A 16,813-nucleotide genomic window follows, 5' to 3' on the forward strand; every position below is an offset into this window, starting at 1 on the left:
TACCCTGGCAAAAGGTATTTTTGTTGAGACTGTTGGTCCCCAACAATCTTTGTTTTGTCTTTTTTTTTTTTTTTTTGGTTTTTCGAGACAGGGTTTCTCTGTGGCTTTGGAGCCTGTCCTGGAACTAGCTCTGTAGACCAGGCTAGTCTCGAACTCACAGATATCCGCCTGCCTCTGCCTCCCGAGTGCTGGGATTAAAGGCGTGCGCCACCATCGCCCGGCTCAATCTTTGTTTTTTAAGAAGAAAAAAAAAATCCTTTGAAGGACATTTTACTTGCCCTCTCAATAAACTGGAAGTAGAAAAAGTCAGTGCTGAAAACACTACTTTATGACAGACTCACGGAGATTACCTCTCAGTGTGCACCTGTCATTCTCCTCACAAAGGTAAAGTTCGCATATATATATATATTTACTCAAAAAAAATAAAAAAGTTTTCTGAATATCTACCTTGAACCAGGTTTTGAGTACTCCGGGAAAGAGAGCCAAAGATGTCCTATCCAGGCCTCAAGAAGCAACCTAGACTGTAATTCAACATGACATTCCTCTCCAGCACCCTACTTACCACAACAGCCCAGGAATGCACGGCTTCCTCTATCTCAGTCAGTTCTCCCTGCGTACTCCAATCTCCAAATGCTCTTTCACCAGGGTACCCAAAACACATCCCAAACCAGGTCAACCTGCCAGGCGAACTCAGACACCAGAGCTCACAGTCATAATGAATGCAGCTGAGCACTTTAGTGTAGGGTTTTTCCACAAGGAAATTGAACTGCAAGCCTTGTCCTTGAGCCTCTCCACTCCATCTTTCATTGCTAGTTGGGAGAAGGCTCACCTGGTATGCATGAAGTCCTGGGTTTGAGTCCCAAGAGACTATGCATGGTACACACTTGTAATCGTAGCACTGGAGGTAGAGGCGGGAGGATCATCTACATACCAAGTTCAAAGCCACTCTGGGCTCCCTGAGACCATAGCTCCAAAACACACACACCTGAAAGGTTTTGACCAACACAGAGGAATCCTGCTGCTACTTGACTTTGTGATTCTGCTTCTGCCTCAGAAGTCATCTCTTCTTTAATTTAAATAGACTCAATGCAAGCAGGTCCCTTCTCAGTGCCTTCATTTGTGACTTTAATGAAGTTTTTCTATACTTCAACCAACGTGTATACACAGGAGGTACCTATCCCACAAGACTGATTCCCAAACATCACCAAGCAACCTTCTTCATACTAATTCTATAATACCAAAGTCTGGTCCTCTTGCAGTGATGTCTGATGAGGAAACAACAACCCGTTTTTACTGAAAGTCTATTAATGGGCCAAGCAGTGTTCTCAATATTTCAAACTACTAACTCCCTGCAAGAGGTAAGCAGTGTTTTTGACTTAGTTTTTAAAAAAATGAGTAAACTGGGGCCAGGCAGTGGTGGCGCACGCCTTTAATCCCAGCACTCAGGAGGCAGAAGCAGATGGATCTCTGTTTGAGGCCAGCCTGGTCTACAAGAGCTAGTTTCAGGACAGTGAGGGCTGTTAACACAGAGAAACCCTGTCTTAAAGAAAAAAAAAATTGAGTAAACTGAGACTTAGAGAAGCTAAACTCCCCTAAAGTGCTTGCAAAAACAAAATAAGCTGTAGCAAATGAAAATGGGTGCCTGGAACTAGCTCTTGTAGACCAGGCTGGCCTCGAACTCACAAAGATTTGCCTGCCCCTGCCTCCCAAGTGCTGGGATTAAAGGTGTGTGCTCAGGGACATCTAACTCTTTTTTTTTTAATATGTATTTATTTATTTATTTATTTATTTATTATGTACACAATATTCTGTCTGTGTATGTCTGCAGGCCAGAAGAGAGCACCAGACCTCATTACAGGTGGTTGTGAGCCAGCATGTGGTTGCTGGGAATTGAACTCAGGACCTTTGGAAGAGCAGGCTGAGCCTCTTAACCACTGAGCCATCTCTCCAGCCCAACATCTAACTCTTAACAGGACAAAGACTCAAAAGAAGTGTTCTGAGCTAAGTCTGGAGGATGGTCAGAAAGATGGCAAGCAATAAGGAAGATATCTCAATAAGGCACAGACATAGGGTATTCATACGTTCAGTGCATTTGATTAAATGCACAAAAAGTTAATTTCTATTTTACTCCCTTTCTTCTCCCGTTCCGCTCACCCGTGGCATGATCTACTACATTTCTGGTAGCAAATACGTAGTTTGTCCTAACTGGCTCCTATCCCGGCAAGGGCGGTGCAAGGTAAGAGACAAGACCCTGGGATCTGCAGAACGGACAGATACGCCCCTGTATCAGAGAAGCAGAGAGGTGCAGGCGAAAACGCGCCACCTGCCCCACTGTGAGGAAGTCAATGAAAAACAAAAGTTACAGCCAAAGCGACTTCTATCAGAGCGAAGCACTGGGTAAGAGCCAAGAAAGAACGGAGCTGGAGAAAAACTACGCTTCCGCAAAGTACAGTCTAGGCAGCCACAGTGTCACAGGGGAGAGTAAGGGGGCGCGTCCCTAACTGAACAAATAAGTGTCCAAGGGCCTAGCAGATGCCAGGCGGCGAGCGCGGAGCGACAAGTCGCGACCTCGCTCCCCCCCCCCCCGAGGTGAGCAGGTGAGGCGCGGCCGCACCCACGCAGGGCAAGGATCCCCGGGGGCCCGCACAGTAGCGGCGCCCCACGGAGACCCCGCGGGACAGCCACGGCGCCCCGCGCGTGCGCACAAGCTACCGGACCCGGCTGAGGGCAGCGGACGGCGGGAAAAGCTGCCTTACCTCGGTATTCCTCCAGACGCCTCCTTTGATCATAATCCGAGGCATCTTGGCGGCGGAGTGTCCCGGCAAGCGGCCGAGAGGAGCTTCGAGAAAGTAGTAACGGCGCTCCGGTTACGGGACGCAAAGAGGCCACTTCCTCCAAGAGCGACCTTCGGCTTTGAAGAGGTCTGCGCAGGCGCGGCTCGGGGCAGCCCGGTAAATCTCGCGAGATCTCAATGGCCGAAGGGAAAAGACGCGGTTTGTTTGGAACCTTAAGACTGACAGAAAATCATCAAACCGCTGGGGCCAAAGCGCCCGACGTCGCGCGCAGGTCCAAGACAGGTTGGAGGAAAACAAAACTCTCGCGAGATGACAGAGGTGGAACTTGGCTGGGAGCGCAGGGACGGGATTGATCCTGGCGTCACGCGGGGGCGGGCAGAGGGAATGTCAGGGGCGTGGCGTTCCCACCCCGGGCGGACCCGAAGACAGCGTGGTTAAGTTGTTGAACGGAGCTCGGGCCGTGCGGGGCGTCTCGGAGATCCTCACGGGTCCTTCGCGGGATCCTCGGGGAATCGCAGCCAGCAGGGCCGAGCGCTGGGTGCGGGACCCCTTGCTTCCGTGAGATCGTCCATCTGAGCGACGTGACTGCTCCCCCAAGACGTCCCTCGCCCTTCCAGGGCCACGCAAACTTCAGCGCAGCCCCCGAGGGGCTCAGAAAATGGTTTAGAACCCCACGGAATTGTCACGCCGGCGTCTTTCACTCGTCGCTCGTCGTTGGGGCTCGGTCATTTGCCAGACTCTTGCCTCTGCAGTCTGGGTCGGCGGCGACTGAAGAGTGGGACGTAGGACTCGCTTGTTCGTAAATTCAGAGCCCGGCTGCGAGTCAGCAAAACCTCGGTAAGGTGTACATTGTCAAACCCTCTGCCGTCTCTTCTCCCTGTTCCCCACACAGACTTCCTCACTATTCCAGAGCAGTTATTTGACTCCACCCCAGGTCGCTAGGGAAAAATAGTAGTTTTGGTTTTGGTTGTTGTTTGTGCTTCCGTTTGCCTCTTCGAGAAGACATGACGAATTTCCTGATTCGATTTGTTTTTTTTTCCCTTGAAATGAGAAATTGTATCAATTTAAAAAAGCATTGCTTTCTGGTAATGTATTAGGATACACATGGATTTAGCCAGCTACAGTCCCATTTCACTCAGCTCTGTCAACTGGCAGTATGGCGGGTGGGAAGCTGTTTTCCGCCTCTGGGACTCTCTTTGCAATGCTTCCTTGTAGAGATGTATAACCCTTCGCTCCTGCCCACCGTGCCAGCAACACATCTCTCAGTTATTATCACACCCAAAGGCATGCATGCATGCGCATATGCACACCAGTTGGCTGACCAGATCAAACCAGAGCTAAAGACACCTCCCTGGGAATTTTTACTGCAGGATCCAAAAGAGGTCAGTGTGCCTGCTGGCCTATGAATCTCTAACCTCCCATTAGAGATTGTGGACTGCATGTGTTTTGAACTATAGAGACAACGATGGAAAGAAAGGGCATCACAGATAAAGTGAAAAACAATCAAAACACAAACTCTAAAAACTTAGAAGTAGGTTCTGGCCTCAGCGTGGTCCCCTGGATCGAGATCATTCTCAAGTCGTAGCTGCTTCCACCATCCCTTTTTGGATTCAGCCACTGGATTTAGGTATCCAATATTTGCAAGCAAGATACCTTAATAAATCCACAGTTGGGTCAGTCCTCTCCCAGAGCACTGGAGTAGAATATTCCAGAGGTCCATGGTGATGGCTTCTTTCACTCAGGACCACCTCCATATCATGGGTCATCTTTCTGACAACTTGAAAAAGATGCCTCTCCCATAAGACATGTTAATGTCACCTGCTAGTCAGTTATCTCAGAGGATTGGTGTTTTGAGAACAGACACTCTTCTGCAACCAGATCTACCATGTCTGTGGTGAAAATCTGAGTCAGATGCACCAACACTGCCCCTTTTATTGTGTGAACTGAGCCTCCAAATGATATGCTTGCCCCTTCTGAGCACAGCAGCCCTGTCAGCTGTCTTTGAACACCTGTGAACACGTAGACTTTGTGCCCCTTCAGGATTCCATAGATGGAAAGTCTGGAACCCCTGAGATCAGAGCCCCACATCCAGAAACACCACACATAAATCTGCTATCCTCACAGTACCACTCCAGCCTCATCAGTCAGAATGAGACCCCAAAAAAGGGTTCCTCCAGCGCAGGGACTGTCACCATCAAGTAGCCAGACTGTTATCACTGTGAACCTTCAGCAAAGCAAGCTTTAGTTCACTTCTAAAGAGAACAGCGCCACGTCTTATCCAACATACTTTTCCTCAAATGTCCTCAGAAAATCAGTCACATGGAAAACTCCATAAATATGTTTCAGGATTTCACTTAAAAAAAAAAAAAACAGCATTCCCCATCCTCCACTTTACCAAAATTAAAGCCAATAACAAAAGCTGTTGTTAGCATGTACATTTCATTTGGAAATACTGTAGAGTCTTCACACATGTGATCAAGTTAAGATGAGATCATACTGGTGTGGACCTAACTCTAGCCAGTGATCAGAGTCCTCACCAGAAAAGGCCTGTGCATGTCCAATTCTTACCCCATTCACCAAACTTCCTCTTACTACATTGTGATTTTAAGGTTTTTTAAGTGGCATGGAGGAATCTGCTCTAAAACAATTTACTTATGCCAGGCAGTGGTGGTACACACAATCCCAGCACTCAGGATGTAGAGGCAGGTGGATCTCTGTGAGTTTAAGGCCAGCTTGGTCTACAGAGCTGGTTCCAGGATAGCTTAAGGCTGTTACACAAAGAAAACCTGTCTCAAAAAAAAAAAAATACAATTTAGTTATGTACCAGAACATGCACATATGAAGTTCATTGGAGTGATTCTTGCAGCTATCATAGCTGCCACAGTTACCATTCCAGCTATTCCAGTGGCCTTAACTCCTAGCCAAACCATAGCAACTGTAAATTTCTATTTTCAGAATGAACACTTTAAGATGGTGTTTAGTAACTGACTGCATCCTTCTGTGATTTTCAGGACTTGATAGCTATTCTTGGTTATCAACTTGACTGTCTGTGGAATGATCTACAATCCAGAAATGGAGGACGCACCTATGAGAGATTTTCTGCTTGGTTTGAAATGAATGAATCTACTTCTAGTCCAGGCCTTTGAGGTAGGAAGAAACTCTCCTTTGATCTGGATCTTGAGGCTGGAAGACACAGGCCTTTAATTCAGATCTTGAGGTGGGAAGGCACACCTTTAATCTGGGCCACACCTTCTGCTGGAAGTCTATATAAGGACATAAAGGAAGGCAGCTTTTGCTGTTTGCCTGCTTCCCCTCGCCTAGCCCATCCATTCTCTCACTGGCATTGGAGCATACTTCTTTGGGATTCCAGCGAATGCAAAGACCAGCTGAGACACCAGCCTTGTAGGACTGAGCAGCTACTGAATTTGGACTGTCTGTTCACAGCTCGTCGTTGTGGGAGTAGCTGGACTGTAGCCTGTAAGTCATTCAGAGAGAGAGAGGTTCGTTCTATAAGTTCTGTGACGCTAGAGAACTCTGACTAGTACAGATTTTAGTGCCAGCAGTGGTTCTAGAGAAAGAGAAGTATAAAGATGAATCTTTTAAGTATCTGGAATAGGCTTTTCAATTCACCAGCACCTTCAACTACAGCCACTCCCTCTCCTGGGATCTTGGAGAATGCTGAAAGCCCGTGGTGCGAACTATATTACAAACTTAAAGAGATAGAAGCATTTGATTATCCTGATTCACCAATTGTAAGCGACAGTGGATTTGACAACCTTGTATATGCAACTTTTGACAGTTTGGGGGAAAATAAGGAAAATAATGCTGCTGGTTGGTTTCTCTTACTATCTCTGGATAAACTGATAAAGGATAGGAATGAGCTCCGTGATAAAATTAACCAACTTCAGAAAATGAAGAAGGAGAACAAAGAACTTAGTGACAAAAATGACCAGCTCCAGATGCGAATAAATAGTCTAAAGGTTTCTAAGTGTGCCCTGGAGGAGAATTTTCTTGCCAGCAGCCACAGAACTCGAGTTGTGGAAAATCAAACTGAAGCCCTCATTATAAGGTTGGCTGAACTACAGCAAAAACCCACATCTCAGCCTCAGAGGGTGTCAGCCGTGAAAGTAAGGGCATTAGTTGGTAAAGAATGGGATCCTGTAACTTGGGATGGGGATGTGTGGGAGGACCCTATTAAAGCTGAGAACTTTGAACCCTCAGATTCTCAAGGGCTTATCTCACCTCAGGAAATAGTACCCTCGGCCCCACCCCTTGAAATACTGCCTTCTTCACCTTTCACTGAGGGTATTAATCCGTCATTGACGGCTAAACCAGCAGTGACTTTCTCTGAAGAAGATGCCAATCAAGGCAATACTGATGTCCTTGAGAGCCCACCAATAGCTCCTTCTAGATGTATAACTGGACCTAAAGCAAAGCAGGCTTCTAGAGGGGAGGTAGAAAGTGTAGTCCGTGAGGAGGTGCACTACACTACTAAGGAGCTTAACGTGTTTGCTCATTCATTTAAGCAGAAGTCTGGGGAATATGTGTGGGAATGGGTTTTAAGGGTGTGGGATAATGGTGGAAGGAACATAAAACTAGATCAGGCTGAGTTTATTGACATGGGCCCTCTGAGTAAAGATTGTAGGTTTAATATGGAAGCTCGCACAGTTAAAAAGGGGGTCAAAAGTTTGTTTGAATGGTTGGTTGAAGCATTTATCAAAAGATGGCCTACTGAAAAGGAGTTGGAAATGCCTGATCTCCCCTGGCTTAGTGTTGATGAAGGGATTTTAAGGCTCAGGGAAATTGCAATGCTAGAGTGGGTGTATTGTGTAAAATCTGAACCTTCTCAATGGGAGGGTCCAGAAGACATGCCCTTCACTAGTCCTATAAGGCGCAAAATGGTGAGAGGGGCACCAGCACATTTGAAAAGCTTTGTGGTTGCCCTATTCCTCGTGCCAAACCTTAGGATTGGAGATGCTGCTGCTCAGTTGGATGAATTAAATGCAATGGGTTTAATTGGGCCCCAAGGTAGCAGGGACCAGGTTGCAGCACTGAATTGCCCAAGGCACGATGATCATAATTATCATATCGGCAGCATAGAAAAAACAATGTTCATAATGGCCTAACCAGTAATGGTCAGCACAGACAAAATGAATTTTATTTTGGCATGATTTGTATGGACCTTTGGTACTGACTAATCAATCATGGTGTTACCAGGCATGACATCAATAAGAAGCCTACTGCATTTCTCTTTGATCTGTATAAGCAGAAAAATTCTCAAACAAATGAAAGAAAGGCTATACTGGACCTTGACAAAATACATTCTTGGCCAGTGAATCAATTTCCAGACTTGAGTCAGTTTTCAGACTGAGAACCTCTGAAATAAAGGGATGGCCAGGTTCCCCTAAGGAAAGAGTCTGAAAAGATAGCTAAAAGCTTTACAGTTAGTCTTTCTCCAGGCTTCCCTGCAATGGACCTACGGCCTTTTACAAGGGCAACTGTACACTGAGGGAAAGGAAACAATCAGACTTTCCAGAGTCTATTCGATGCTGGTCCTGAATTGACATTGATTCCAGGAGATCCCAAGAAACACTAGCCCTCCAATTAAAGGAGGGTTAATAGAGGCTCTATTAACCCATAATGGATTAATAGAGGCCAGGTGATTAATGGAATTTTGGCTGAAGTCCAACTCACAGTAGGTCCCCAAACTCATCTTCTAGTTATTTCCCCAGTACCAGAACGTGTAATTGGGATAGATATACTTAGAAGTTGGTACAAATGTCACATTGGTTTCCTGACCTATGGCGTGGGGGCTAATATCATTAGAAAGACTAAATGGAAGCCTTTAGAATTCCAGAGGCAATTGCCAAAGAAAATAGTGAATCAGAAACAATAACACATCCCTGGAGGAACTGCAGAAACCTAGTGCCACCATCAAGGATGTGAAAGATACAGGGGTGGTAGTTCCCACACATCTCCATTTAGCCCTCCTATCTGACCAGTGTGGAAGACAGGTATGAGTTATCATGTAAGTGCTCACCAAAAGGTGACTTCAGCTGAGGAGGAATTCAGTAATCAAGTAGTAAGACCCATTCTCTGGACAGTTAGCCTCTTTCCCCAGCCATTCCTGCCATTGCCCAGTGGGCCAATGAACCAAGCCATGAAGGCAGAGATGGGAGTTGTGCATGGGCTCAACATGGACTTCCATGCACCAAGGCTGACCTGGCTACAGCTGCTTCTGATTGCCAGATATGCCAATAACAGAGACCAACACTGAGCTCCAGATATGGCACCATTCCCCAAGTTGACCAGCCAGCCCCCTGGTGATAGGTTGACTACGTTGGACCACTTCCTCTGTGGAAAGGAACGCTTTGCCCTCACTGGAGTAGATACTTATTCTGGTTATGACTTTGCCTTTCCTGCACATAATGCTTCTGCCAAAATACCGTCTGTGGACTTAGAGAATGCCTGATCCACCGACATGGTAGTCCACACAGTATTGCTTCACCAGGGAACTCACTTCGCAGCCAGAGAAATGCAACGGTGGGCCCACAATCATCAGAAATCCACTGTTCCTAGCATGTTCCCCACCATCCTGAAACAACCAGCCTGATGATGGACTGGCCTTTTGAAAACACAGTTACAGTGCCAATTAGGTGGCAGCAGCCTGGAGGACTGGGGCAGGGTTCTCCAAAAGGCCATACATGCTTTGAATCAACATCTAATATATGGTACAGTTTCTCCCATTAGCGAGGGTCCATGGATCTAGGGATCAAGAGGTAGAAAAGGGAATAATTCCACTTATTATCACCCCTAGTGACCCACTAGGAAAAAATTTGTTTCCTGTTCCTGTGATCCTAAGTTCTGCTGACCTACAAGTTTTGGTTACAGACATTCCATTGTATTGGAAGCTCAGCTTCCCTCTGGTCACTGTGCTTCTAATGCCCTTAAACCAACAGGCTAAGAAAGGGGTAACAGTTTTAGGAGGGTGATTGATCCAGATTACCAAAGGGAAATTGGATTGCCTCTCTACAATGGAAGTAAGAAGGATTCTGTCTGAAGTACAGGAGATCCATTAGAGCATCTTTTGGTGCCACCATGTCCTGTGATTAAAGTCAATGGGAAATTTACAACAGCCTAATCCAGGCAGGATGACAAGGGATACAGACACCTCAGGAATGAAGATATGGGTCTCTCCTCCAGAAAAAGAACCAAGACTTGCTAATGTGCTTGCCAAGGGTGGAGGAAATACAGAATGGGTAGGAGAGGAAGGTAGTTATAAATACCAGCCAAGGCCACGTGACCAGTTGCAAAAAATGAGGATTATAGTTGACATGAGTATTTCTGCTGTATTTTGTTAACACATGTACAGATATTTGTGTTTTCTTTCAATTCCTTATATGTTGTAACATCAATTAAAAGAATACTAATAGGATGTCCCCCGAGGGACCTTGCCACATATTTTAAATTTATAATGTGTTTGTATTATATGAGGGATAGTTATATCATGTTAGGTGTAATTATGACCTGGTTAAATATATAATAAATGTGTTTGTGATTGTACATGAGATAGTTATAATGGTTAGGCATATTATGACCTGGTTGTTTTCATTTGGAAATTAATCATGACCTAAGACGATATGATTGTGTGTCAAGTTAACAAGAGATGGACTTGTAATGGCTATTCTAGGTTGTCAGCTTGACTATATATGGAATGAACTACAATCTTGAAGTGGAAGGCACACCTGTAAGAGATTTTGTGCTTAGTTTGAAGTAGATGAGTACACTTCGCATCCAAACCTTTGAGGTAGGAATTCCACCTCTGTTCTGGACCTTGAGGTGGGAAGGCACACCTTTAATCTGGGCCACACCTTCTTCTGGAAGTCTATATAAGGACATAAAGGAAGGCAGCTTTTGCTATTTGCCTGCTTCCCCTCGCCTAGCCCATCCGTTCTCTCACTGGCATTGGAGCATACTTCTTTGGGATTCCAGCGAATGCAAAGACCAGCTGAGACACCAGCCTTGTAGGACTGAGCAGCTACTGAATTTGGACTGTGTGTTCACAGCTCTTCGTTGTTGGAGTAGCTGGGCTGCAGCCTGTAAGTCATTCTAATAAACCCCCTTTCTATAGAGATTCATTCCATGAGCTCTCTGACGCTTGAGAACCGTGACTATGAATACACAAGGACTAAGTCTCAAAGTGTGATCTTTTACAGAGGTAGCCATTCTGATTGTCTTCCTTCTCAAAGTCTTATCATGCCTTTGCTAACGTTTCAAAAGGAATCGTGAAGGAAATGGTGCAGATTTCAGGCTGGCCCTACAACACACCATGCCTTGACCTACCAGTAACCATCTAAATCAACATGCTTTTTCTTTAATAAAATAAAAAGGAGGAACTGTGGCAATGCATTGATAAAATCGCTTTTCTAGTCTAAGAGAATGGAGCTTTTGCTGGACCGCACAGCCAGAGTTAGCAATACCCCTTGAGGTCACTTGAGACTGCTGTCCTACTGTGTGCTCAGCCTATTTGTCTACTCTGCCTTTAAGAGAACAATATAAGAGCCAACTTTACTTACCTTGAATCTCCCATGTAATCAACTTTTTTTGTTGTTGTTTGGTTTGGTTTCAGGTTGGCGGGGGAGGGGGTATTGTTTTTGAGACTGGGTTTTTATGTAGTCCTGACTGTCCTGGAACTTGCTATGTAGACCACACTGGCCTCCAGTTCACAGAGATCCTCCTGCCTCTGCCTCCCAAATACTGGGATTAAAGTGTGTACTACCATGTCCAGCCCATATGATCAACTTTTACAGATTAAGCTAATACATAGCTGTAATCTTGAGTTATCTACTCTTTCATGCATGTCTGTTTGTACATGTGTTATGATAATCATCTGCTGGGAATAGCTGATAGGCTGAAAGGAATCTTACAAAATGAGCATCTACAAATGTTAAAGGTAAATTCAGATATTGCTTGATAAAAAAGAAAAGGAGGTGGCGTGGGTTACCACATAAACAGTACGTGAAGAATGAGGCAGCAGTGGAGGGTGATGGTTCAGAGACAAAGAGAGCACCTAGTTTTGCCAGCAAACAGTAGAGCAGTGGTTCTCAACCTTCCTGAGGCTGTGGCACTTTAACACTCATGTTGTAGTGACCCCCAAACATAATATTGTTTCTGTTGCTTCTTCATAACTAATTTTGCTGTTATGAATCGTAATGTAAATATCTGTCGTCTATGGTCTTAGGTGACCCCAAAAGGTGGTGACCCACAGGTTGAGAACTGCTGCTCTAGCGTGAGAGTATGAAATGCTCTCTTCCCTGAAGAGCTGGTTCAAGAAGGACCCAACCCAGTGACAGCTTGTTTTCTGACTCTTGCTTTTGAAGTCAGGAGAGAATCCATATCTCTTTTTTCAAGAATTTTTTTTTTTTAGCATATATGGGTGTTTTGCCTGCATGTATGTCTGTGCACATTTCTGCAGTACCCGAGAAGGCCAGATGACAGCTCTGGATCCACTAGAACTGAAGCTGCACACTGTTGTGAGCCACCATGTGGATGCTGGGTCCCGAACCTGGGTCCTCCAGGTTGTAATAGCTGAGCCATTTCTCCAGCCCAGAATCCACTTTTTTTATGCAATGACAACTTAAAGATAATGCACTTTTCTTTTTCCTTTTTAGATTTATACTTTTTTTTGATGCAGATGGGTGATTTTCAGGCATGTTGGATGTCCTGAAACTGAATTACAAATGGTTGTAGTTCACAAACACAGGTCCTCTATAGGAACAGTGTACACTCTTAACTGCTGAGCCATCTCCCTAGCCCCTCTTTGTTTTTTAAAGAAGTTCCAAGTTGCTCTGACATAGAACCCCTTTTCCACATAATACCTATTGACATGCAAGACACATAATTTGGAAGAGTCTGACTCCAGAAAGTAGTGGTCTACCTAACTTACAAAGGGAAGTTTAGGCTACATCATTCTCCATTTTGCCATCATAACCACCTTCTGGAACTGGATCTGACTGAATTGACATTTGCTTACCTGAGGAAAATACTTAAAATATCAATTTCTATCTCACCCGCCTTGTTTTTTTTTTTACTATTTTCATTTGTATTTATTACTGAGGAGTGGTGTTGCAAGCCACAGCATACATGTGGAGGTCAGAAGGGAACTTCCAGGAGTTGGTTCTTCCCTTCCACCATGTCTCCCAGAGATCAAATTCATGTCAGTGCAGTGAGTGCTTTTACTTTTGAATCATATTGTCAGCTCTCACCTATCTTTTAACACCAAGAGACTGCACAGAAAAAGGCTAAAATTAGGGATGAAAGTCAACAGCAACATCAAGGTATAGTTGGGAAGAGTATTAGTTACTACCCCTAGTCCTCATAATCTCCCTCAAATAAATGTACTCAATTTAAGACAAGCTCTCTAGCTCCCCCTCAACCCCCAGATTGGCATTCCTAGACCCCTCTTCTCAATTGTTCATTAGCCATCACTGGGAAAACTGGTATTCTGGTGTCTTTACTACAAAATGAATCATATGCACCCTACCATAGTAATTAATACCATATTGCAAAACATTCTTTAAGATTTATTTATTTATGTGTATGTGTGTGTGAATATGTATGCATCACATGTGAGGATATCCGATGAGGCCAGAAGAAGGTTTGAGAGCCCCTGATGCCAGAGTTACAGGGAGTTGTGAGCCTCCTGACTTGAGTGCTGAGAACTGAACTTGTTTCTCTTGGAATAGCAGCAAGCAACTTTAACCGTGGAGTCATCTCCCCAGTCCCTGCAAAACAGTCTTAGTCACCTAATCTGGCTTGAGTTTCAGCTGCCAGCACTTCTTTTGTGGTGGATCCAATTGTGGTTTTTAATTTTTTTTCTCAGGAATTCATCTTTGTGGGTCTCGTTTCTAGAGAGTTTCCTGTACCCTGATGTGGGGCAGTGTTCCCAGGGAGCATTTGCTTTTCCTCAGGCCCCAGGAATTCGCTGCTCTGTTTGGGACCAGTATCCCAATCTGGTCATTAAAACTAGACCCTGACTCCACATGTCTCACAGAGATTTTCTTTTTATCATGCATGTATTTGTACCCCAGACTTCTATGCCAACTGCATCACAGGCCCTTTCATCATTATGTGTCACAGGCATCTAAAACCAGTTTTCCTGATATCTGTTGCAAAATATTTGTCTAATTATATAAGAATGTGTTGCTGTTTTACCTTGTCTGCCTAAGGCACCTGATTGGTCTAATAAAAGCTGAATGGCCAATAGCAAGGAAGGTGGTGTAGGCAGAAATTCCTGGCAGGGAGAATAAGTACAAAGAGGAATTTAGGCTTGGAGGAGAAAGAAAGGGAAAAAGAAAAAGGACACCAGGAAGATGCCAAGGGCCAGACAGATGCTGAGGAAACAGGAAAGTAGGACATACAGAATGAAAGAAGGTAAAAAGCCTGGAGGCAAAACATAGATGAAGAGAAGCTGGTTAAATTAAGTTAAAAGAGCTAGTGGGGCAGCCTAAACTAAGGCCAAGCACTCAGAATTAATAAGTCTCTGTGTCTTTCTTTGGAAGCTGATTAGCGACCCAAAGAAAAATCCATCTACAGATGTTGAACTCCTCCTGGAAAACCTATAGTTCCTCATGAATTTCTTATTTGAGGAATCAGTACCAGACTGATATGTGTGGGAATGTAGGAAGTGAAGTTCACTGAATAATGGGCAGATAGGGGTTGAAATTTGGTTTACAAAGAGTTCACTTGTGCATCCCCCATTTGTGTCCATTGAAAGCGGAGTGTGTTTTGTTTTCTGATTATACTACTGTGCCATATGGGCTACAAGGGGCCCTATCTTCCTATGACCACTTTTTTCCTCCCCTCATCCACAGCTACATCATCCCAAAGGCTTCCCTAGTCCCTCCATCTCCTGGGTCCCCTCCCTTATGGTCAAAGAAAGCTGCTGAATCTGGATAAGAATGCAGAATTCTGAGTTCTATTTGAAATCCCATTAAAGAAGAACTCATTTTAAAGCAACTAAGCCCTGGCCATCCATTCTGTCCTCGTTTTCTAGCAGAAGTCTCTTTTTACTCTCTGTAACCAAATAATCATGCCATCATGCCACACTCACACTCCACTACTGGGGTCGAGCTATCTGTTGCTCCCTGAACGCATGCCACAGTTGTTAAAGACAGACATTTTTACTCAGAAAATGAGGCATTTGATGGAGGAGGGTCATCTGTCTATCTGTTGCTTTCATTGGTTAATTAATAAAGAAACTGCTTGGTCTGATAGGACAGAAAATTAGGTAGGCAGAGTAGACAGAACAGAATGCTGGGAAGAAGGCATTGAGGTCAGCCGCCATGGAGCCAGCCGGCAGGTCAGACATGATGAATCTTTCCTGATAAGCCACCACCTTGTGGTGCTGCACACATTATTAGAAATGGATTAATCAAGATGTCAGAATTAGCCAGTAAGAGGCTAGAGCTAATGGGCCAAGCAGTGTTTAAAATAATACCGTTTGTGGGGCTGGAGAGATGGCTCAGAGGTTAAGAGCATTGCCTGCTCTTCCAAAGGTCCTGAGTTCAATTCCCAGCAACCACATGGTGGCTCACAACCATCTGTAATGAGGTCTTGTGCCCTCTTCTGGCCTTTGGGCATACAGACAGAATATTGTATACATAATAAATAAATAAATAAATATTTAAAAAAAATAATAATACAGTTTGTGTGTTGCTATTTCCGGGCCTAAGCTAACCATGAGGGAGCCGGGTGGGATGAAAAGCAGGCCTGCCCGCAGCTCCTCCCTATAGGCATTGAGCTATCTGGCTGCTGATTTGAGAGGCTCACAGGCTGGACTCCTTCATCACTCCCAGAAATGTGTGCCTTTCACATACAGATTCGGGGAAGGAGCCTCCCAGATACTTAGTGTGAGATCAGACCATCACCCTGCATTGGAAGGACACCAGCCATCTCTTGAGTTCTCTGTCCTTTTCCAAGTCCACTGGGAAGCTGGCCCATACAGATCACTAAAAAGTGCACCACCCATGTCTGGCACATTCCTCAGTCAGGGTGGAGGTGTTCCTGTGTTCAGATAATACTGTCTTGATTGTCCTTAGAGCTGCTGCATGACCTTGAGAGTAAAACTAAATACTTTGCCATGTCAAATTCTGAAACAATGCCATAACCGACCTAACTTTTGGGAGCCAAATGTTCAAGATCAAAAGGAAACAGTCCTACCAAACTAATCTCTCACACCATAAATTTGGAAAGCACTGTGGGATGCTACTGAATACCCATAAATCTTTTATGGATTTTTGAAGTTTAGTATTGCTATAGTTTGGATATGGCTTGGTCCCTGTGGTTATTGACCATATTGTGGTGATAGATTTAGAAGATTGTCTATGTCTCTGAGGGTGTTTCCAGAGACATTTAATGGAGAAGAAAAACCCACCCTGCATGTGAGCAGTATCATCCCATGGGCTGGGGTCACAGATGAAATAAAAATGAGAATTCCAGCTGAACAACCTCCTCTCTCTCTCTCTCTCTCTCTCTCTCTCTCTCTCTCCTTTCACAGTTGTAGATACAGTATGGCCAGCTGCTTGCTTCATATTATTGTTGTCATACTTTTCCTGACATGATAGACTGTATCACTTCAAACTGTAAGTCAAAATAAACCTTAAGTTGCTTCTCATCTGATACGACAATGAGAAATGAAACTAATATAGTCCCCAACACAAAGACGTGGAAAATTGATTAGAGGTTTGCATCACTATCACCCAGAGGCAGGCAAATATCTGAATTCCAGGACAGCCAGGGCTACACAGAGAAACCCTGTCAATAGAAGAAAGCAAGCAAGCAAACTTGATAGGATTTTGACAGTGCCTGGCATAACAAAAGGTGAAAGGTGATCAAGTGTCCGTGTAAAAAGTAATGCTGTTCTGGTCTCAAGGGGTCTTTCAGGAGGGGATTAATCCTTTAGGAGGGGGGCATCAGGGAAGGAAGTGGGTCCCTGGGAGCAGGCCTCCTAGCTTTAT

The 16,813-nt window shown here is 44.7% G+C and overlaps 2 protein-coding genes across 2 annotated transcripts in view; one reads left to right on the forward strand and one right to left on the reverse strand.

Moving 5' to 3' along the window:
• Cdc5l (cell division cycle 5 like) overlaps positions 1-2,956 on the reverse strand; it is a 37,181-nt gene extending 34,225 nt beyond the window's left edge. The window contains exon 1 of the mRNA XM_041655319.1: positions 2,757-2,956. Within this exon, the coding sequence (XP_041511253.1) occupies positions 2,757-2,801 (45 nt within the window). The 5' untranslated portion in view covers positions 2,802-2,956. The remainder of the gene's footprint in view (positions 1-2,756) is intronic.
• A 195-nt stretch (positions 2,957-3,151) lies between these two features.
• Positions 3,152-11,366, forward strand: LOC121450440 (Friend virus susceptibility protein 1-like). Its single transcript, XM_041655320.1, has 2 exons — positions 3,152-3,632; positions 5,807-11,366. The coding sequence occupies exon 2, from the start codon at positions 6,386-6,388 to the stop codon at positions 7,919-7,921; it is 1,536 nt and encodes a 511-aa protein (XP_041511254.1). The 5' UTR covers positions 3,152-3,632; positions 5,807-6,385; the 3' UTR covers positions 7,922-11,366.
• The last annotated feature ends 5,447 nt before the right edge of the window (positions 11,367-16,813 follow it).

Source organism: Microtus oregoni, unplaced genomic scaffold (assembly GCF_018167655.1).
Source record: "Microtus oregoni isolate MIOR12 unplaced genomic scaffold, Mior012 000007F_ref0000211, whole genome shotgun sequence".
Classification (NCBI taxonomy): domain Eukaryota; kingdom Metazoa; phylum Chordata; class Mammalia; order Rodentia; family Cricetidae; genus Microtus; species Microtus oregoni.

Bases quoted from the DNA above. Each gene is read 5' to 3' on its own strand.
- LOC121450440 (XM_041655320.1), top strand. From the start codon at position 6,386: ATGAATCTTTTAAGTATCTGGAATAGGCTTTTCAATTCACCAGCACCT.